Here is a 22,447-nt window from a genome sequence, read left to right on the forward strand (position 1 = left end):
TTGAATCCAGGGAAGACATACTGCTAAATAAATGTAGCAAAGCAAGTCGCTTTAACTAAAAGTGTCCGCAAAAATGCATAAAGAAAAAGTCCTTGAATATTCGTCACTTCAGTCATTTCTAAAGAATGTTAATTATTCTAAATAAATATTTATAATAAAGTTAAGCAAAGGATCCAGTCAAACAGGAGATAGTGTTGTATTATCATACGTATTGTCGGTAGGATTGTACGAAGAATTATAACATCAGATTTGTGTGAATCGTGAATTATTTATAAAGAAATTCTACCGAATTTATTGAGGACATCGCCTCTGTGCGGGGACTCAATGTTATAGCATCACCGCAAGTAGTAAAAATATCAGATGAATACTTGTCATCTATTCATAACTCACAGGCTTGTACAAGTTAACATGACACTAACATTTCGCGAATGGCAATAAACGACACCACACCCGTTGCTCTCCAATATCCTGCAATAACAGTGTTGGGTTGTTCGCTTAAGAAATGTGTTTAAAATTTACATTTACGCATTTGGCAGACGCTTTTATCCAAAGCGACTCATTGCATTATACTACACATTTGTTTAGTACGTGTAGTAATGTAGTAAAACGATGCACACGTGTTTGTTAAATCGGTTGCGATTGCAATGCTCTTTATATACGGTGTTATTACTGTACGGCTACATTTCAAAATCGAGTAGAAAATCTTTGTCGTGTTAATATTTACCACCGCTCATAAATATTCAAATCAGAGGCGCACGCAAGGGGGCGCGGTCCGTTCGGCTGCGGGGAAACGGAAGCGGAAGTTCCGCCATCTCCTCGTACCAACCGATCAACAGCGGGGTCAGTACAGACGAAATTTTAATAAAGTACCTCTATCACATTATTTAAAGCAGTCCTATGACACAGTATATATTTTAAAGACGAACAGGACGCGACCAGTGACAGTTGTTGAGGAAAATCACCGTCGCGTCTCTCTGTCACACTCACGCGCGTCTCTTTATGAGTTCCGTTAGCATAGCGCGACGCTCGGGTTTTTAAATGAGTGTTTTTAATTCAGCGCCGTGACAGAGACAACAACAACAAGGTCGTGCGGTGCTCCCACCCTCCCTTCTTCACTGACATTCACCCGCTTTCTCGCTGTCTGGTCGTGTTTGGGGGAGCCAAGGGAAGCTCGGCGGTAAGTAGCCTCGGCTAGCTGTTCTCTTGTTGCTTACTTTCTATCAGTTTGTGAGTCGGGGCGGACTTTAAACGGGTTGCGGTGTGCTGAAGTTACTTTAGGGGCATTGTGTGATCGATGAGAACATGTGATGGTGTTCAAAGGCTTTGGATCTGTGGTTGTAAGTCTCTTGGGTGGAGGTCTGGAGAGAGGGGTGTGTTGTCTGATAACACAAGACACTGTTTAACTGAACCCGCTCAACTGTTCAAAGAAAGATAAACTTCATTTCTCTTTACCATATCTGATTATTTAGTAACGTTAACTATTCTGATTTCTGAACGTGTTGTCACAGAGCAGATTTTAGAGCAACAGTTGTCATAGATAAGTTTGTTTACATTTTCGGTTCTACTTTTCACTTGACCTCTTACTTTTGGAAAGCACTGAATGAGAAGTCTCACGCATTCTGCCAATTTGTGGCTCATTAACAGAATCAAGGTTGAAATGAATGAGAGGTCTTTGGTTTAGTTAACAGTAGCTTATTCAGACTTTAGGACTTTGCTCTTGGCATTCTCAAGGTGGCTGTGGATGTGTTATCAGGTCAATGCCTTATGCAACCATGCTGCATATTAATACACCCTACCAGGATTTACTGGACTGGCTGAAACTTCTCAGAAAGAGGTTTTAATATGTTTGCATTAAAAATTACTCCTGTCAAGAGTGCTACCTTATTAATAATACACATAAACACTTCTTTAGGTGAAACTGTTTTAATTTAATGTGAACAACTTCCTTCTACAAATGCTGTGTAAATACACATGTTTAATCTCATGTCAGGATGACTGTTACAGCTTTCGCAGATTGGCGACAGGTGTGGCGTTACACCTTGTTTAAGTTTCACTGTGGGCCTACACCTAGCTGATGTTACGGATGAGCAATGCGTTGTAAGCCATTCCCAGCGCTGCCTTTAGGCACTCTCTGCTTTTAATGTGTGGTTGCCATTGTGGAAAAAAGCAGGAAGTGAATGTCTATTGTGTTCTAAGCCTCCACAATGCTGAACCGGCTTTCATCATTTTGTGATGTCATTGCTTGTTATACTGTTCTGGGCCTGTACAATTTCCCATCGTTTCAAATTTGTTTCTTTGCTCTCTCTTCTTGCAGCCATTATTTCTCCCAAAATCTATGGTTCTGGGCCCCGATGTGGCCGTGCGGAGGTTTGGAACAGTGGACAGGCTAAACACTGAGAGCTCTGTGACCCTGACCTGAGAACGCACACCTGAGAAAGAGAGACGCAGGGGGAGAGACACCGACACTCCCAGGTACAGTACATTACGCAGACTGTGTCTCGGGCACGTCATCATACGCTTTTGTGTTTCTTAGAATGGGGAATTCCTGGTGGGTGGGTGAACATTTCTGGTGAACACTCTTTCTATAATTGGGTCCAAAATACTTAATTTTTTAGGTATGATCTTCAAGTATACTGTATTTCTAGTGCTACCTTTATAAGGTTGCCATTTGCTTGCTTATCTCTCTTACACTCTTACACTCCCATTTAAAAAAAAAAAGTAGTTTGTATTAGAATCCATTGGCCTTTGTACCTCTCCATATTATTGTTTTATTGACCTTGTTTTACAATCTCAGATTTTGCAGAACCTGATAGTGAGCCTGTTGCCATGTCGACATCATCGCTACGGCGGCAAGTGAAGAACATTGTTCACAATTACTCAGAGGCAGAGATAAAGGTTAGAGTTTTACCTTTCAAATCTACTCTTGATTTCAAGCTTCTTCTTTTCACATCTTTTTTTCACGACCTTGTCTTCACACTCATCTTTAGTCGGTGAGTTCCTGGTAATGTTTTTTTCAGCCTTTCAGAAAGTGTTTCTTTACATTGAATAAAACTCTAGCGCTCAAAGGAGCAGAAATTCATTTATTTTGTCACAGTCATGTCAGTTTGGGCTGAATCCAAAATGTGAAATAAAGTAATCAAAGTGTGTATGGCTCAGATTTGCTGTATAATAAAGCACTTTACATTTTGAAACAAACAAGGGGTATATGCACACAGGACAATGATGTGCTTCCGCTAAAATCTCAGCCAGCTAGGTCACTTCTGCTTCAAGGGGATTTTTCAACAAAAAAACGATGTGTTTAGTAAGAAAGCTTTCAAATTTCGGGGAAGCGACAACACTATGGCTGAGCATTGTTAAAGTGATAGTTCACCAAAAAATGAAAATTCTGTCATTGCACCTATTGTATTATTGCTCCTGTAAGAAATTTGGCTTTATTGCTCCCTGAACTCTCTTTAAGTCTCTTTATCCTCGCTTTGGATAAAAGCGTCTGCTAAATGTAAATAATTTGATCACCCTCATGTCAATTCATACCTGTATAAATTACTTTGTTCTGATGAACACAGAGAAAGATATTTGGAGATGTAGCAATTTTCAATTCTGTGACATCATTGACCGCCGTATTAGGAAAAAATAAATGGTAGTCAATAGTGCCCCAGAACTGTTTGTGTTCCTTAATTCCTCAAAATATCTCACTTTGTGTTCAACAGACCAACAAAATATACAATATTTATTTTGCTACTATGGTGGTGGATAATGACACAGAACTGAAAATTGCTGACATTCTTACAAATAGCTTTCTTTGTGTTTAACAGAACAATGAAATGTATATAGGTTTGAAACGTCCTGAGGGTAAATGTAATGACAGAGTAAATGATGACAGAATTTTAATTTTTGGGCGAACTATCCCTTTAAGTGTCTCTGTGGTCATGCCTCTAGTAAGTGCAAAAGTTCATTTTGCTTTTTTCATATTTGTTGATGTTGCTTGAAACAGATAACCTGAAGTGCTTCTCCTTTTTTGTTGTCGACGTATGGCGAATTATTTTGTTAATTAGACTCGCGTTGTTGATCGTGATCCTATGTGTATCCTGAAGCGAAATGCTATTGATCCCTACGGCGCCAAATGTCACAGCGTGGCTGAGATTTAAGCGGAAGTACATCATCGACCCGTATGCATATACCCCATTGGGTTTAAATGCTCAAATGCCCTTCATTTCCAAGATGTATTTATGAACAATACCAGCAACACTTGTAATGTCAAGGGGTCAGAATAAATTTGCAGTTTTAGGCATACGTTTTGGCACACATGATTTTATCAGGGCTAAAATACATGCTACGTGAAGTCATGTGATAACAGTGTAACATGCTACCACTTAAGCCATGTATATTTGCATACTATTTTAAAATATTGTAAGGAGTGTGTACTGTGCTGTATTGAGGAAGCTATTATTCCATTCTGAACATAGACATTGAGAAGTATAGAAGGGCAAACACTGATCAAAGTCCATTGAACCGTCCTGTGTCCTTTCTCTTTAGGTAAGAGAAGCAACCTCTAATGACCCATGGGGTCCCTCCAGCTCTCTTATGTCAGAGATTGCTGACCTGACGTACAATGTAGTGGCCTTCTCAGAGATCATGAGCATGGTTTGGAAGAGACTGAATGACCATGGCAAAAACTGGAGACATGTATATAAAGTAAGTTTGAAGGTTTTCCTGCTCTGTATTGATCGAACTACGCTGTATACATTGTGCTGTAACTTATTTATTTTCTCCCATTGTCAGGCGATGACCTTGATGGAGTATCTGATAAAGACAGGTTCAGAGCGAGTGGCACAGCAATGCAGGGAAAACATCTACGCCGTTCAGACGCTCAAAGACTTTCAGTTCATAGACAGAGATGGCAAGGACCAGGTACAAGAGTAATTATAGTTTTAATTTTAGCATTAATTTTAGTTAAAGTTTTATCCACTTTTGTGTATGCTTTGTTCATTTGATAATTTATTGGTTTATTTTTTATGTTGCTATATAAGATTAATTCATTTTTATTTTAGTTTTTGTGTGAATTTTACTGCTTTAAACTTGCTTCAGTTTATTTTTGAGGCAATATCTACATTTTTCATTCAGTTTAGTTTTTACAATAATTTGTAGGTTAATATTTTATTTGATTTCAATGAACAGTAATGTTTTCAAAGTTTTAATTTAAGTAAACTAAATTAACCTTGCCACACAAACTTTAATGAAGTTACTCTTCATTAAGTATAGCTCGCCGCGTGAGGATGAAGTGTCTTTCAGCATGTTAGTAAAGGTTCACGTGTGATTCATATACCTTGGCAATCACTCGCTCAAGGTTTTCACATTCAGCTCAAGCACCAGGACTTTCAGGCATTGTCCTTTCTAAGTTGACATTTAAAACACACAAACATCAAGCCCAGTCTTCAGCTCCACAGAGTTTCATTCTAAATCAAATATCAAAGGTTTTGATTGGCCGGATCAGACGATCTGAAAGTGAAATTGACATTGAAGCAGACGTTGAATTAGATCTCTAATACTTACTTGTAATGTAAAAGGGATGAGTAGAAGTGTCAGCTGGTGACTTGTATCAGTTTGTGATGCCATGTGATAATGTTCTCATGATATAAGTAGGGACACAGAGAATTTGAGGAAGATTCTTCAAACTTGTTCTCCTGAATCTCATTCTTGATGGATGAGGCTGGAAGATGCAGCGGGCAGTGTGTGAGGAATCTTTGATTAGATTGTTTCTTTGTGCAACTTGTGTTGAAGCTTTTATCTTACGTGCCATTATATCTTTCTGAATCTACTTTCATATGTGTGAATTTCTTTCAGTTTTTTTGTGATGCATTTGTGCATGACTCAGTCTATTAAGAGGTGCTATATAAATATCTGTACTTACAAGAGCTCTTAGACGATGGGCAGACTGAAGTCCAAGCTGCGGTTTTATCCTGTCCCATGTGGTGGTTGATTGAAAGCACACGTTAAGAGATGAATTGTGGATGACTCAATAATGACAGTGTTAAACAGCGTCATTAGTGCAAAACGTTCTCTGCTGTGCATTCCTGATGATGTGTCGTTGATGTTGTTCCCTGTGTCTCAATCAGCTCCCTTGCTCCCGAGACAATGGTAAGGGCCCTGGCTTCTTTCTTATTTCGACACCGTTCGCTTTGTGCAGACTGTCCTCTCAAATCTGACTTATATGCATATTGGATTGAAATCTAATTTAAATGATTGATTGTCCACACTGTGTATGGCAACTGTTCAGATCTGATTTGAGTGTCCCCTAGTGGCCATTTTTTAAATATCTGATTTGGTTTCTATGACAGGGAGCGTTGAACTTCATGTGTCGCTGTGCAGACCGATGACATCACAAGACCGCGAGAGTGATTCCACAGCACACTGCTCTTGATCGCTCTCGAAGTATGGTGATGTCTGAAAAAAAAGTGTTTTTCACACTTGCTAAATATGGTCGGATTTCAATTGGATATGCACATAAAATCGGATTTGAACTGACAGTCTGAACGTAGTCTTAGTTTCCTGTGACGTGACTGCTTAAGCTTATTGTTATACTTCACTGCTGGTATTAGTCAACAACCGGCAAAACAGACATCTCTCTGACTTAATTTTTTTAATGCTGGTTGAAGAACATATGAGAAACACTTTCATTAATCTTTTACATATCAGTGCACAAATTTGGTCGATTACTAAATTTAACTGTTATGTTGCCTGCCTGTCTAGCAACATTTGTTTATAGATAACATAAAATAGCGTTTGTCTTTTCAAAAGTCGCGTTTCATGAAGTTCATTGAGTTGGCTCCTACGATTTCAATTAAACTTCTTCAAAATTTGTCACGTGATTTCCGGTAAGGGAACATAGGAAGCATTCAAGTATTAATGAGACCGTTTCAGCGCACTGGAAGGATTTTGCAAATGAGATGGCCTTTAAAATGGCTGATTCCCTGGTTAGTGCCCTGACTAGTGAACAAGGGAGCTGATTGAGACACAGCCGTTGTCTCGCATTGGTTTTTGAGGAAATTGGAAAAGATTAGATTTATGTTTCCTTTGTCACATGCACTGCTGCAAACTCAGGGACTTTCAGTTTGTGGTTCTCTTATTATTCATCCTCCTGCTGACATTAAAACCAGTAGTTATTGCTACAACTTAATGTCCAGTGTGTAATTTTTGGGACAATCTCTTGACAGAAATGCAATATGATATACATAACTATGCTAAATTCCATACACTGGACCTTTATGTTTTTTGCATTGTACAAAAAATTGGTTGATAAAATAACTGATTATGCTGTATAACAATACACGTAAAACTGCTAAGACACTGTGTCAACAAGAGGTGTGTTCAAAGAGTCTGTTGGTGTGTTTTGTTAGGGTGTGAATGTACGGGAAAAAGCCAAGCAGCTGGTGACGCTGCTGAAGGACGAGGAGAGGCTACGAGAGGAGAGGATCCACGCACTCAAGACCAAAGAGAAGATGGCGCAGACCAGCAGTGGTAAGAACAAGAAGCGTCTTTCAGCACGAGGGGCTTTTGGTCGTGGTGGACGCTTGGAGATGCTTGCCAGCCCCTATATAAAAAACACTCAGAGTGCACCAAGGTCACTTTGCAGGGTTGGCCAAGTATGGAGGTTGGCAATTGCTATGCTCTGGAAGCACTTTTAGGGCCGACACTGCACCCTCTGTTGATGCATCATAATGGCTGTCATTTGACTCCTCCCTTAGCCTCTTCGGCCCCTTCTGCTCCTGCTTTAGGGGGAGGAGTGCAGACGGGAGCAGACTCTGAACAGGCGTGGCCCCAGAGCTCAGGAGAAGAGGACTTACAGCTCCAGCTGGCGCTGGCCATGAGCAAAGAGGAGGCGGAGCAGGTAAAGTCTCGGCCACTCAGGTTTTCTGGCTACAGGTAAAAGATTACGCAAGATAAAGCAGAGTTGATAAAGAAACAAAAAGTGCTTTCTTGGTGGTGTTAAAGGAGTTGTGCACCCAGAAATGAAAAGGTATGAATTATTTATTCACGCTTGTGTCATTCAAAGCCTGTATATGACTGTTTTTCTGTGGAACACATGAGCAGATATTTAGAGAAATGTTTTTTTTTTTTGTCCGCACAATGGAAGTCAGTGGGGACCAGTGTTGTTTGGGAACCCACTTTCTTCAAAATTTCTTTAGTGTTCTGCATAAGAACAAAAGTCAGATAGGTTTGGAGTGATATGAGGTTGAGTAAATGATGAAAGGATTTTTATTTTAAGGTGTATGTAAATTCGTGAAATAATGTGGAGGGCTTTATTTTGTGGAGTTATTTTGTGACATTTTCATGGTTGTACATACAGCTTAACTAAGATTGACCGATCAGAATCAAGTTTTGACTAATCAGTACTGATTTTAGAAGATGCCAGATAATTATAAATAATAGAAGTAAATAAAAAAGCTTTTAATAACTGTCCTAAAAGTTCCCTGCCACATAAATAAAAACCAGTACTATTACTATTACAAGCTGTATATCTAGTAAAATAACACACATTTAACATTAGAGCCCTTCCTCTGCAAAGTTTTTGCACATTTCCCCTCTTCACAACTTCACTTACACCTGTCCTCACCCTGCCCCCCATCCTTCAGACCAACTCTGACCCTCTCGAAGATGCAGAGGTCCGCTACGCACTCTCAATCAGCCAGGAGACTCACCAAAAGGTCAGGGACTTAAAATTCATCCAGCTCACAGTGGATGAAACCTTCCTTTACCATTCTTTTTGCCGTATTTCCAGATCTCAGTCGCAAATCAGATATGAGCTTGAAATAACCCCTAATTTATGTCCGCATGATCAGAAACAATGAATCAACATATTTTGATTTCTAACAGATATTCTGTTCGTTCTTTCTGTGTTATTTCAATACATTAAAGTGTCTTTAATACCTGTTTAATAATAATCCTTGTTGTTCAAACTCTTTTGTAACAATCCTGGCCAACTTTGCATGAGAAAGTCATTAAGAACAGCTTCCTTAAGGAAATTTCTCCAAATTCACAGTGATTGAACATTTTTATAATTCCACCAACACTTTAAGTGAGTTTTCCAAAATCTGTCGTCCACTACTTCCGAATGTTGTTCATCTGTTCCTGAATCAAGCCTTGATGCACACCTCTGAAGCTGGTGAGACATGGGAGTCAGGTCGCCACCGTAGACTCCATATCCCATCAGCCCACAGATCTTTGTTCACTCTCATGACGTGACAATGGTGTGTAATTGGCAGGAGGAGCGTCTGCGCAGGGGAGACGACCTGAGGCTGCAGATGGCCATCGAGGAGAGTAAGAGGGAGAAAGCCAAGCCCGAGGAGGTGTGTGATTGTGTACGTGTGTGAACGTCTGCTGGAGGCAGGAATTCTGAGAGTATGAGGTGTACACATGCTAGCGTGTCATGTTCATACGCGTGAGGGTTGCGTGTTTGTGTACCTGCCTCTCACTCTCCAAGAGTTACCTGCTCTGTCTGTGTCTCTCACCCTGCGTACGCTCTTTAGCACAAAGATGTGTGTGAGCTTGTGTTTCACTTCCTTGAAGAGTTTCCTCCTTCTTAACGTTTTAGCTATTATTAAACCACTTGCAAATGTGTCTCCCCTAAAAAAACTTTCCAATCACGCTTTTGCTGTCTCGCGCTCTCACGTTAACCGAGGGCAGTCTCACTGACGTGTCTCTCTCTCTCAGTCGTCTCTAATGGAGTTGAGTTCGGTTGATCCGTGGGGGGCCAATGCAGCAGGCTCTGCGGGACCCTCTCCTCCTCCCGCTTTGGCTCCTGCGTCCGCTGCTGGGCCTTGGGGCCCGGCTGACCCATGGGGAGCCGTCTCCCCTACCTCTCCGCCAAGTGCCGACCCCTGGGGTGGAGCACCACAAACAGCAGCCCCGGATCCATGGGCTGAGACCTCCTCTAAAGTCAACTCGGACCCCTGGGCATCCACAGGTAAGAGTGCCTTTTTTGTTTAAGGTTGTCATGATTGGAAAGTCCTCCTCTGTGTCTTCACCCTGGCTTTTCCTAATTGTTTGTCTTGTCTTCTGGTTTGTGACGTTTCCCTGAATCCTGTCCAGCTGTGACCCCTCCAAGTGCCGACCCTTGGGCTTCTTCAGTGGCTCCGGTCCCTGTACCGCTCTCAGGGTCATCTGATCCCTGGGGAGCGGATGGTGTTGCCCCTGCCACTGATGGCCTGGCCTCTGACCCCTGGGGTGGCTCAGTTAAGCAAACTAATGGCACAGGTATACTTACATTAAATGTTTGTTTCGCTTATACTAAGACATAAATATATTGACTTATTTCAAATAAGCATCTATTGTAATTATTATTTAAAAAAGTCACTTACAACTACAGAGCTGTGTATTTATTAAGTATTTCCAACAACAATTTCCACTCTGCAACTGAAAAGGCTTTGTACTTGGTTCCTGGTTCATTTTGGTATTGTTCACCCACAAATGAAAAGTATTTTATTCTTTTTTCATCCTCATGTCATTTCGAACCTGTATGAATTTCTTTCTGCAAAACAGAGTCAAGGTTTGAGCAACATGAGGGTGAATAATGACAAATTTTCACATGAACTTTCCCTGTACGTTTTATTCTCAGTAAGAGTCTCAGTCACCCTATTTCTATGTCAGGTACTCACAAGATCTGGGTCCAGTTGCATAAACTTAGCCACTGAGTTAAAACAACTAGTCTCACTGACTAGCATTTAATTAGGACTTATCATTCTTACTTTTCATATTTCAATTAGACCATTCTACCTTTTTATTGAATTTGATGACTTCTAAGACTAGTCCAAGCAGTTTATGCAACTGGTCATTCCTCTGAGTATTTAATTCTAACACTTTTTCTGTTTCCACAAATCAGCAGATCCAGAGAGAAGAGGCTCCTCGGTGATAGGAGGTGATGGGGGGAGCACAGGCTCTCCGGTGCCCTTTGACCTTTCGTTGCTCGGTTCCTCCTTGCCTGTTCGAAAAACGCCAGAATCATTCTTGGGGCCCAACGCGGCACTCGTGGATCTGGACTCGCTACTTTCATCCAAACCCAAACCAAAACAACCGCCGCCCAGCATCTCCGCCACCAACAACCCCTTCCTACAGACACAGGGTGTGTACTTAAAAAAAAAAGTCTGACTCTAAACATGGCTCTGTTCTGTGTATTTCTCTAACATTTTATGTCTGTTTGTTCATAGGTCCCTCTTCAACAGGTATGGGAGTTACGCCGGGAAGTACCGTTTCTAGTAGAGGGGTATCTCCAACTCCACCTTCCGCCTCCAATCCGTTTGGTGCAACACCAATGGCATCTATCTCCCCTCAACCCTCTTTGCTTGGTCTGAGCCAACTTCGTACAAGCCCTGTTCCCCCCAATGCTATGCTGGGTCACATGCCTCCAACAGCACTAGGAATGGTTCAGCCTGGCATGGGCATGCCAGGAATGGGGGTCCCTATGGCGGCCCCTGGTATGAGCATGGGAATGGTACAGTCCAGCCCTATGGGCATGCCTTTCGCTGGAATATCTCCCATGGGTCCAGCGGGGAATCCTTTACTGATGGGCCCAGGAGGCCCCATGCAGCCCTCACTGATTTTGGGTGGGCCAACAGGGATGGGTGGAGTAATGGGAACTGGGGGATCTGTGGGAGGTGGAGCCACAGGCACAAGCACCAATCCTTTCCTCCTTTGAGAGATTCCACTAATCCCCTGTGCTCTGTCCACACAACCAATTCAAACCTGCCCTACCGACACAAACAGTTTATGTGTTTGACATGAAGCAAATGTGTGTACATCTCTATATTTAATGAAAAAGTACAAACAAGATGTTATTTTCTTTCACAAAAAAGCATTTCAATTTATTTTACACAGTATTCTATTTATTTCCCTATTAGTTCTGTTTTTTTCGTTGACAGACATTATCATGGATGAATGGCAGGGGTCATTCAATGAATGCAGGCTGTTAATATTGTGATATTAATAGGAAGTCAAAAACAAAGTGGGAGGTGGAGGAACACAAGCCACTAATGAACTGATCTCAGTGAATCATACGCATTTCTCTCCCTCTCATTGTTGATGTATGAAAAGCCAGTGATGGGAGAGTGCTTGGAGGATGACTGTGTGACATACTCGTTCTTGAGCGAATTGACAAATACAGCCCTCAATTTCAAATACAACTTTAGTAAAAATCACTCAATAGTTGTATAACTTTTAAATTAATTTAATGTGTAATCTTGTGTAATTTATTTGTATCTTTTGTTTCTGACTCCTGGGAACAATTAAACCAAGGAACATCGCACTGTAATTGCCATTCAAAGAAACGCCTGCTTGGTCTCCTGCGAAATTTCAGTCTGAGTTGTGGTTCTCGTACACTTCTGAGTTTCTGAGGGGGCTGCATGTGTGTGTTGTGGAGCGAGTTGGTGCGTATGATGAAGTCTCCAGTCTTTTCACTCAGCCCACTGTTGGGTTTCTGTTGGGTTTTTTAAAGCATAATCTCACAGTGCTCATTAATGACCACATACGTATGTTCTCTGTTATAAGGGTCCTTCATTGCCAATTATTTTTTTGCAGCTTTTGTCCACTGTCGTAAGAATCAAAGCATTACTTTGACACCTGTCTTCACATTTCACACATCTTTATCCTTCAACATTTACACATGAAATGGGAGAGTAAAGTATTAAGCGGTTCTGAATGAATAATAAAATCACGGTATGGAAATCGGGGACTGAATGACATAATCCATGCTGTTATCCTTTATTTACTTTCAATGAATTATTTTATATATTTGAAAATGAGCTATTTCTCTAATATTGGCTATGGTCAAAAATTGTGTGGTGTTGAATGTGAACATTCACATTTAAAAATAAAATGGAAAAAAATCTAAGAAATTTAAGAAATAAAAAAATCCACAAAATGAATTTGTCCTAACTTTTTTGTTGCAATGTTTAAAAACTACGGCATAGGCAATCATAGGGCAAAGTCTCACATTTTATTTTCAAAAAGACAAAATCCAGCTCCCTAAGGGGATATGCTGAAGTGAAAAGGTGAGGAAAATAAAGTAATAAAGTAAACAAAAGTCCTTATTTTCAGTCAAAATATATAATTCATATGTATTGTCATAATGTACCTCAAGGTATTGTTTAAGGGATACTCCACCCAAAAGTGAAAATTCTGTCATGAATAACCCTACAGTTTTTCCAAACCTGTATAAATGTCTGTTTCGATGAACAAGGAAAGATATTTGGAAAATATTTAACGACGGATAGTTCTGGGGCATTTTTGACTACCATAGTAGAAAAAATATAAATGCTAGTCAAAAGTGACCCATAACTGTCGCGTTTCCTAAATTAGCCCAAACATCTTATTTTATGTTCAACAGAACACAAAAATAAGATAAAATAAAACGTATACAATAATTTTACCTACAATTAACATTCCAGAAATGTCAGTTGCTAACATTCTTCTAAATATCTTTATGTTCAACAGAACAAATTGTATACAGATTTGAAACAACTTGAGAGTGAGTAATTCATTACAGGACTTTCCTATTTGGGTGACAAACTTTACAAACTGTTAGATGTACACAGAATTTGTTAGTAAAGCCTATCAACATCCATTGTCTGTTGGCTAAGGCTTAGGAAGTGCTAATGTTATTTACACTGTTGTTTATTGTCATATGATGACACAAAAGGCAGCTGGCATAGTAGTTAAGACAAATATGTAAAACATTGTCAGGACCAACTCTCTTCAAGGTTCTGAGCGGTATGGCACAAATAAGCACTCGTGCCTTGACATACATTTGTTGGTAGATCTCAGTTAGGTCCTGACTACTGTGTATTTAAACTGAAGAAGTCCTTGAATGATGCTCTCTGGTGTAGTAAGGAAATCATATATACAGCACATGAAACGTCTGTAAAAGATGAATGAGTTGACCTCATTTCCATGTTTTCAGATATTGTTACCTTGTCTCTTAATTGGCTTGTGTCTTGTTGTCCCGTGTCCTGTTTTACTCTGTGTCCTGAACATCAAGCCAACAAAAATTACTCAATCAGCGAATCCCAGTCAAAGTCGTCCTGGATTTCCTCACTGGGATGGTTCTTCAAAGGCGGACGATTTCTTGGGGACAGTGGCTGAGTTTGAAGTGCTGCATGAAGATAAAATATATAAGAATATATGTATAAGAATGTATTTGACAACATGAGGGTACATATAAAGTGATTTTTAAAAAGTATCTCTCATCGTACCATTAGGAGTCAGAGGCTGGCTTGTTGTTGGCTGTAACTCTGGTTGTCTCTGTGCTGCCTGGTGCTGGGCGAGTGGGGTCAGGGATCTCCCGGGACTTTGCAGAGGAGGTTCACCTGTGGCAAGAGGAAGCTGGGAGGGGTAGCTCAGTGAAGAGGGTTGAGTTAAACTACACAGGGTGGGAGGGTTGGTGGCTGGCATACTGAGAGGAGGTAGGGCCATTTGACCCAAAGGGGAGGGGGCACCAGAGGTGGAGCCAATGAGACCCTTTTGAGTGAAGAAACGGTTGAGGGAATCGCATAGCGAGGTGAAAAGTGTTGAATCCAACGCCCACTCACAAAGCTCTGCCTGGCGCATGCTTTCTACCAAGTCTGCATGACGAGACGAAAGAAAGAAACAATGAATCATTCTATTCTAACTTTTAGTAAAGTATGCTGTTTGGTGATTTCTAAACTTTACAGAAAATAGTGCTTTCTTGCAAATCCCAAAGGTGGTTTTTACAACTGAAATGGTAAAAGAACAAAATCTCACGTTGAGTACTGACCAGGGTGAGAGGTGAGGTCAATGTTAGACCAGTCCAGACTACTAGCTATTCTAAAACTCTCTCTCAAAGAGTCAGCATTACTGAACCAGTCTGCAGGGACAACTGAAAGGAAGAGAAGAGATAACATAATAAGATCACTGATCAGGTTATCAGAACGCTTATATCCTGTGAACACATGTCACTATTGTGGAAGCGCACTCACCATTATTGTGCATCAGCCTGGCGGGCTCAGTGTTGGAATGTGAATAAACATTAGGGGGATTCTGGATTGGGTTATGGACAAAACTAGAGATAGTATTGGGTGTATTTAGGTTGATGTTGCCGGTGGTATTAGGGTTTAGGGTGGTGTACTGATTAGTATTGGGGTTTGGGCAGGGGGAGAGGGGGGCAAGAGTAGGGGTGTGGAGTGGTGTGCTGTCATTCATGAGTCCAAGTAAAGTGGAAAAATCCGCTATGGGAAAATGAGAAACATTTATAAACCTACTGTGTATCTTCCCTGAAATAATGTTTTTGGAATACACTCAATGTCCACACTTACATTGTGAGGTGACTCTGTCTCTCACAGTGCGACACAGGGACTGAAAGGAATTATACAGGTCTGGTAGATTCAAATCGGCAAAGGAGAATCGAAGCGGGGGATCAGGATGAGGGTGTGAAGGGTGAGAGGTCGGAAGAGATACGGGTATTGGAGCACTTGGACGTTGCTGTGGAAACAGAGGATGAAAGCTATGACATTTTAAAGGAATAGTTTACCAATAAGATAAACGTTCTGTCATTTTTTCCCTCTTATGATGTTAAAAATAGCAGAAATACCACTTCCATCATGTATTCTATATATTTCATAATTAATAAAATCTATTTACAAATAAAGAACTAAATATGTTCTTGTGAAATGTAGGGATGTGCATCATTATCCAAAAAGAGAAAACACGAAATAAACAAAATGAAAGATGCTTTTGACTAAGACCGTTATAAAAGGTGCTGTGTATGATATTTACAAGGATAGAAATGAAACATAATATACATAACTATGTCTTCAGAGGTGTATAAGGACCTCACATCATGAAGCGTTATGTTTTTACTACCTTAGAATGAGTTATTTCTATCTACATACGATACGGGTCCCCTTACATGGAATTTACCAGGTTGTTTCTACAGTAGCCCTAAACGGACAAACTGCTCTACAGAGTGTCATAAATACTTTATCTCCTTTGGCAAAGAAATGACAACATCGTGACAACATCTTAGTACTGTGTCAGCCGCCGTAGTGCTTCGAAAGGGAGGCATGAGCTGTTGAGGGAGCCATTGCTTGCAATTCGTGACCTCACTGCTAGATGCCGTTAAAATCTCCACATTGCTCCTTTAATTTATTTTTTAAAACATTCGTAAATCTTTTTGATATCAAGCAGATATCATTCCAAGTGGATGCTGCACACTGGTGGTGGGTGAGGAGAGACCCCCCTCATATGATTGTCAAGCGCTTTGGGTATACAGCAATACACAATAAAGCGCTATATAAATGCCTCATTCCTTCATTCATTTTAATAGATATCAAGCATATTATAAATCAGATATTTCATTTATTCCAGATTTATAATCCATCAGTCACTGGTTCTCTTTTGTTTAGTTCTCATCCTCACATTCATTTCCTCATTCCTTGACTACCAGCTCTGTCTGCTCGAAGAGAACATTCATTTTCAATAGAAAAGCAGGAGAGATTACTTAGTTCGTACCTTACAAGGAGGAGAAGAGAATACGCTCTTTGTGTCCGACTGGAGTGGGAGGGTCTCTGGTTGATTGACAAGCTCATGGGTCTCTGAGGATGGACTCTGGAACTGGGATAATGGAGTAAGTAAGTTCAATATAATTCATTTTCACATATTGACATCTCATAGACGAAATAAGTATGTTTCTAGTGCATTACCTCTTCCTCTTTAGGGTAAGGACGTTTGACTCCCCTGGGTTGAGATGGGTAGGGTCCATCCATCGTCCAGTATGACCCCTGCAAAACGAAACAGGAAACTGATTTGAGAAAATTTGAAAGTTTAAAAAGGACTTATCATTAAAGAAAGCAACTGAGGCCCATTCAATATTTTTTTCTTATATTAATATAGAACAATATCTCTACATCACCTTTCCAGGGTCACTCTGTGGTCGAGGGACTTTCCGGAAACATTTATTTAGGGACAAATTGTGTCGGATTGAGTTCTAAAATAAAAAACAGAATTTCTACATATTATATATATATAGTTGTGTCTCAATCATATGCAAATCTGCTTTTAATGTATTTACATGGGTAGCACAGGGTCCTCACTTTAAATTGTGAAATTGCATTACATATCATTTAGGTATTTGAGAACAGATTGCAACACAATTTCTCTGAAACACTGCACCTAGTCCTAATAAACTAAGCTGTAAGAAATCTTTGTTTTAAATCTTAAATTCCAAGTAAAAGCAGTTCACTTCGAGTCTTCAGATAAATCAGAACTTGGGTATGAAACAGAAGCAGAGCTCCTTGGCCATTCAAGTCAGCATTATCTCTTACAAAAGAGCAATTGGGCTCTCAATGAAATCACGGTTACAAACACAAGTTGATTAAATACTGGGGCTGTCTTATGTAAATGAAGCTATATAGACCTTCAGACTTGCTTAGGCATTAATAAAGAAACGTGCCCCTAGTGCTCTGAAAGTGAGTATCCACCAAAACGTGAGTAATAAACAAAACAACCTTTATATTTCCCTAAAGTTGATCCATAAATGTTTAGCAAGTCAATAAAGTACAAAGCCCTCAAAATAGAGCATGATGTGTTCGAGCCCATCTGCTTGTTTATCTGCGCATCATGACCCAGTTTATAAGGAAGTGGTCACGAAGTGGTCTTTACCTTCCAGCCTCTTCCTGCTCTGCTGTAATACGGAAAAGTATCACTGATCCATGTGTAAATATCATTTAAACTCATCTTTCTTTCAGGGGCAGAACTAATGGCCATGGCGATCAGAGTGGCATAGCTGTGCAAAGGCTTCGCTTTGGAATTAGATGCGGGGGTCACTGGAGGTAAGGGGGGTAGATCCGTCTCTCTTCCTCGATCTTTCTTTCGCTCCACTCTCTCTTTCCCTGAACGCAAGGAGCTGATTCCCAGCTGGGGAAGCCAGTCGATGCTGGTCAAACTGGAGTCCAGTTCCGACGTCATGCTGAAGGGACTGTCTGAGGTGCAGGGGAAACAAAAAATATGAAATAATAAGCTACATTGCTGGTTTCACCCCTGGATGGCATAAGAACCGTGATCATTTCAATGCACACACCGGTGCAGGGCAACAATATTAAGATGAGTTGTAATAAAAAAAAGATTTTATACATATATGTATTTACATTTCATTAAGTAATGCTTAAAAAAGGAAATTCAGAGAACATTCTCAATGCGTACCGTTTTGATCAAAGGTCCGAACGCCGCACATTCATTCCTATAAAACATGTGTGTATAATAAAGTAAATAAAGGACAGAAACACTTACATCACTGCTATCCAAAGGCCACAGACTTCACACTGTATCAATTTCTAATGCTTGCATCTGTTGCACAGGGTAGCACAGCAAACGTTTACTCAACACTTTGCCATTTCTTATCTCTTTTCCGCTTATCGCTGCATTTATTCGCCGACACAGGCTTCCAAGTTAATAGGCTTCGTGTTAATATTCTGTTGAGGAGACGGAGAACTATCGGAAAAGTTCTTGCCTTTCTTTTTACCCCTCCCTTTGTGCCTGTGCTGAACGTCAGTTGACATACGAGCGCTCTTTGGGTGTGTTCGACCTCGTACGGCGCTGCGCACACAGATCGCTGTGGGTCATCAAAGTATCGCGAGAGCAATTCTAAGGCTGGCGTTTTAGATCGCTGTCGCGAGTTTTGATGCCACAATTCGGTCAGTCTGCGCAGCGCCACATGAAATCGCACATAAGTTAAACACCTCTCGTTCTCCTCCCGTCTCTCGTTTGCCCCTCCTTCTCTATCATGGCTGCACTTATAATGTTTAACTGTTGAGTAAGTTCCTGTTCCACTGCTGAAATAGGAGAGGAGTAGGCGGGAGCTCACTGTAATAATTTCCATTCACATTTACTTGGTCATGTTTACATCCTGCTGCATGTCAGACTTAATCCCTTTATATGTCATTGATTTTCAGCACAGGAATACTCAAGGGGGTATTTACACATGATCGTTTTGATTGTGTAAAACCTACAAATAAAAAAGCTAGTAATTCACAATGTATTAAGTTTATTAAAGCAGAAAATCAATGTGGGCCAAGGTCTGTTGATGACACTGTATATATGAAAAATATGTGCTGTTTATGGCACACATTTTTTATTTATAAATGCTGAGACTTTTTCCTTTTAAAGTGACATAAATATTAATATTGATCATGCTGAATTCTATCCAGTTTCAATTTTTTTGTGTAAGACAGAAGGAGAAATTTCCTGGTTTGGCATTCCTTTTTGATGGGGCTGTGGGCTTTTTGATGTCAAAACAAAAAATCAATATTAACAAAGACAGAAACTTATGTGTAAAGAAATTATGCCAGAATTTATTTAGATTTTCATATGCAATGTTTGCAGAAAATATAATACAGAATAACTGCTAATTTTGGTTGTTTCATTTTGTTTTTATTTCTTAATACTGAATAACTAAACATATATTACAGCCTTTATTACACCGTTTTAAATATTTAGTTTCTTTGAAAATACGATTATTTGAAAATGCAACAGCGCAATATTCAAGAGTTTATGTTAAATTACAGTAATTTATGTACTCATGTCTGTAGGGTGTGGTGTGTGTGGCTGGCACTACAGAGAGCTGTATAAGGCCAGCAGGCCTGTGTCAGGGGAGGGGTGGGCCAGGAGCTTCTGGATCTGTGTACAAAGAAGAATTACAGGTAAGAACACGAAAAGAACAATGACAGAACAGAATCCTTTTCGACACAAAATCCCAACCATTTCAGCAACTCCTCATGTACTCTCATGCACACAAGCTCTCTCAAACCTATAATTACCTCCAATGCAAACAGCAAACTAAACCCTTTCCAAATCACATAATTTCATTAAAAAAATGGCTTAAAGAAAAAATGTAATCATTGGTTTATTCAAAACCAGGATTTTTTTCTTGTCAAGACCAAACAATGCTTTTCATAAAATAGAAACTGAAGGCATCAAATTCCCAAATGTACAAATAAAGCTATATTACTATAAATAACCAATCTGTGCTTCCCATTCAACCAGACAGACAAATAGACAGATAAAGTACTTCTTTAAAGTTGGGGTGCTTGGCATTCTGCACTAGTTGTAATAAAACTCCCTCTGTGGTGGTAAGAAACGCTCCACTCTGCTTCAGTCGAGACAGTGCAAAAAGCCGATCTGTTTGGCTGAAAAACAACAGGCAGATAAGTTTTCAACACCTGACAATTACTTAAAGGCTTAACTTATAATACATAGAAAATTCTGCACAAGTGCCTAAACAAATTCAGCTATATCTGCCAACAATAACTCCCCTATAGAAAAGGCTTAAAGATGCTATCCATCATTCCAGAAAAATACTATACTTGACCTTGTGCTTGTAAAAATATGTGTGTGAGTCATGGTAAGGCAGGCAGCAGTTGTATGTTTCTGCGTCTAAGAAAATCTAAGAAGCAATTTGTACCTTCGAGCAGAGACCGCATCTGCTACAATGTGAACCTCCATGCCTTGCTCGAGGAGATCAAAGGTTGTGCACTACAGTAAAGCAAGAAACCTGAAGATCAGGATCAGTATGCATTAACTGTGTGTCATAAAGTATAAGTAAGCGTGACATCAGTTAAAATATCCCACTTGACGTTACCGCGATGCAGGCTTGAGCCTCAATGCCACACAGAATGACCTGCTGAGGATCTCCCAGGGTCTTCAGTGAGCTCTTCACACTGTCTGTCAGCATGGAGAAACTGGTCTTTTCATGAGGCTTTAGCCCATCTGCACCCAGTTCAGGAACCGTGGGGCCCAGACCTTTGGGGTACTGCTCTGTCAATATCTGGGGGATGTTCAAGATTTGACATGCCTGCGAGAGAAACATAATTAATAACGTGTGTTTCCTGACCTATAATTGACCTGTTATTATTAGAAAGATAGAATTGACAACACCGTTATGCTACATTATGGGTGCAGACTGTACCTGTAGTAATCTTGCGGCATTGCTCACAATATTTGTGAATTGGTAGATCGCGGGTCTAAATTTCTCCTGCATGTCACACAGAAACAGCACTGAGCCTTTGGTGGAGAGTCTCCCTATTATGGCCACTGAGGAGAACATCAGGCAGTTATGTCCCATGTTTACCATACCCAGAAATACATATGTATTTGCATTCATTTACAGTTGTCCTAAATATTGGTTGAACTTTTTAATGTTAAAAGAATAAAGCATATAACAGACTTATTTTGTAACTTACTGTGAATACTATAAAATGCACAATTTATGAGTAATGTATACTTTAAAACCGCCCAAGAACTTATTTCGCGGATTGTATTATAAACCTAGTTGTTAAATGTTAAGTCTGCCATGTGAAGTTCTCATGAAACACAAAATATGTAAACAGAGTATTCAGCACATCAGAAAATGTCTCTGTGTGTCACAAGGGCATGTCTGAGCATGCTTCAAAGGTGTCCAAGTAATTCACTAGAATTTGAGGACACAGTCACTGTACTAACAAAGGTGAACGCGTGTATGCAGGCAGAGCCCTATCGTCCTTCATGTTAACTCAACGTAAACCAGTGGTTCTCAACAGGGGGGCTGTGGCCCAGCTGACATCCAAGGGGGCCTTTGGATGACTAATAATTTAAAATGAGACAAAATAAACATTGAAATGCATTTTAAAACAACTAAAACCCCAAATATTTATTATTATTTGTCAATTTAACTTTTCCAGTTAATGTCTTTTGTGAGTGAGTTGGGGACCTTTAAATATTGTTGAATAAAGTGGGGGGGCCTTGGCGTCATTAAGGTTGAGAACCCCAGACGTAATCCCGCCTCACTGTCACTATACGTATATTACAATAGTCCTACTGCCTGACATGAGGTCCATGACATTCATAGGCAAACTAGCAGAACTTACTGTTTCTGCGATTCGATATGAAGTCTCAGATCGCAAAGATGAAGATTTATCACAACTGTCCGGTGTCTAGATGAACTTTTTTCTGTAAAACAGTTGAAGCACAAGTTTTAAAGGTAACGAGCAGGTCAAGCGAAACCCCAGCAGACTTGTAGAAGACAGCAGCGGACAAGCAGCAAATTCGTGCTCTACGACCATTACAAAACACAAATGTATATACTAATAGTTATATGAGTCATTTAAACATATATATGATCAAAAACAACAATGCAAGTTAGTCGCCGCAGCACACGTACCTGCAGAAGCGACCCGCACTTAACCGCTAATAAGCGGATGAGCAGAGGGCGCTGTCACATACACAACAAAAACATAAAATTATGTTGGTCCATGTTTGTTTATTCGTTTACTGCTAACACGAAAAAGTCAAATTATACATACAAATGACCATATAATGCAAATACACACGCATCGAACATCGCACAGGTGAAAGAGGAGTTTAACATTTGAAATTATCCAGATGGTTTAGAGAGTGGCGTTGACCCGGAAGT

General features: G+C 40.1%; 3 protein-coding genes across 7 annotated transcripts; 1 reads left to right on the top strand and 2 right to left on the bottom strand.

The window, feature by feature from the left end:
* Positions 1-791: 791 nt before the first annotated feature.
* On the top strand, positions 792-12,914 carry epn1a (epsin 1a). Of its 3 annotated transcripts, none has more exons than XM_056763381.1 (13): positions 792-1,177; positions 2,315-2,472; positions 2,795-2,895; positions 4,534-4,692; positions 4,780-4,908; positions 7,395-7,515; positions 7,743-7,885; positions 8,631-8,702; positions 9,261-9,344; positions 9,709-9,961; positions 10,087-10,251; positions 10,877-11,116; positions 11,202-12,914. In XM_056763381.1, the coding sequence occupies exons 3-13, from the start codon at positions 2,827-2,829 to the stop codon at positions 11,687-11,689; spliced, it is 1,923 nt and encodes a 640-aa protein (XP_056619359.1). In that variant the 5' UTR covers positions 792-1,177; positions 2,315-2,472; positions 2,795-2,826; the 3' UTR covers positions 11,690-12,914. The 3 variants fall into 3 exon arrangements, with proteins under 3 accessions (XP_056619359.1, XP_056619360.1, XP_056619361.1); XM_056763382.1 differs by having other exon boundaries at positions 10,880-11,116; XM_056763383.1 differs by lacking the exon at positions 8,631-8,702.
* A 52-nt stretch (positions 12,915-12,966) lies between these two features.
* On the bottom strand, positions 12,967-18,739 carry foxj2 (forkhead box J2). 2 transcript variants are annotated; one of them, XM_056763388.1, is made up of 10 exons: positions 18,292-18,739; positions 17,665-17,980; positions 16,916-16,990; positions 16,707-16,784; positions 16,516-16,617; positions 15,321-15,486; positions 14,985-15,233; positions 14,783-14,884; positions 14,241-14,609; positions 12,967-14,140 (listed from the first exon to the last, which is right to left on the bottom strand). In XM_056763388.1, the coding sequence occupies exons 2-10, from the start codon at positions 17,968-17,970 to the stop codon at positions 14,037-14,039; spliced, it is 1,551 nt and encodes a 516-aa protein (XP_056619366.1). In that variant the 5' UTR covers positions 17,971-17,980; positions 18,292-18,739; the 3' UTR covers positions 12,967-14,036. The 2 variants fall into 2 exon arrangements, with proteins under 2 accessions (XP_056619366.1, XP_056619365.1); XM_056763387.1 differs by having other exon boundaries at positions 17,665-17,984.
* A 593-nt stretch (positions 18,740-19,332) lies between these two features.
* isoc2 (isochorismatase domain containing 2) lies at positions 19,333-22,443 on the bottom strand. Of its 2 annotated transcripts, none has more exons than XM_056763442.1 (8): positions 22,338-22,443; positions 22,196-22,246; positions 21,903-21,984; positions 20,966-21,090; positions 20,639-20,851; positions 20,462-20,532; positions 20,069-20,186; positions 19,333-19,677 (listed from the first exon to the last, which is right to left on the bottom strand). In XM_056763442.1, coding segments are annotated over exons 3-8 (594 nt in total). In that variant the 5' UTR covers positions 21,904-21,984; positions 22,196-22,246; positions 22,338-22,443; the 3' UTR covers positions 19,333-19,611. The 2 variants fall into 2 exon arrangements, with proteins under 2 accessions (XP_056619420.1, XP_056619421.1); XM_056763443.1 differs by having other exon boundaries at positions 22,365-22,434.
* Between the last annotated feature and the right edge of the window lie 4 nt (positions 22,444-22,447).

This window comes from Triplophysa dalaica, chromosome 12 (assembly GCF_015846415.1).
Source record: "Triplophysa dalaica isolate WHDGS20190420 chromosome 12, ASM1584641v1, whole genome shotgun sequence".
NCBI lineage: Eukaryota > Metazoa > Chordata > Actinopteri > Cypriniformes > Nemacheilidae > Triplophysa > Triplophysa dalaica.

Bases quoted from the DNA above. Each gene is read 5' to 3' on its own strand.
- isoc2 (XM_056763442.1), bottom strand. The intron at 20,533-20,638 runs GTAACGTCAAGT...GCTTTACTGTAG, and splicing joins AGGCTCAAGCCTGCATCGCG to TGCACAACCTTTGATCTCCT. The intron at 20,187-20,461 runs GTACAAATTGCT...GTTGTTTTTCAG, and splicing joins GATGCGGTCTCTGCTCGAAG to CCAAACAGATCGGCTTTTTG.
- epn1a (XM_056763381.1), top strand. From the start codon at position 2,827: ATGTCGACATCATCGCTACGGCGGCAAGTGAAGAACATTGTTCACAAT. The intron at 2,896-4,533 runs GTTAGAGTTTTA...CTTTCTCTTTAG, and splicing joins ACTCAGAGGCAGAGATAAAG to GTAAGAGAAGCAACCTCTAA. The intron at 9,345-9,708 runs GTGTGTGATTGT...TCTCTCTCTCAG, and splicing joins AGAAAGCCAAGCCCGAGGAG to TCGTCTCTAATGGAGTTGAG.
- foxj2 (XM_056763388.1), bottom strand. From the start codon at position 17,970: ATGACGTCGGAACTGGACTCCAGTTTGACCAGCATCGACTGGCTTCCC. The intron at 16,991-17,664 runs GTAAAGACCACT...TTTTTATTTTAG, and splicing joins GAGCAGGAAGAGGCTGGAAG to AACTCAATCCGACACAATTT. The intron at 15,487-16,515 runs GTACGAACTAAG...CTGTTTCCACAG, and splicing joins TCTCTTCTCCTCCTTGTAAG to CAACGTCCAAGTGCTCCAAT.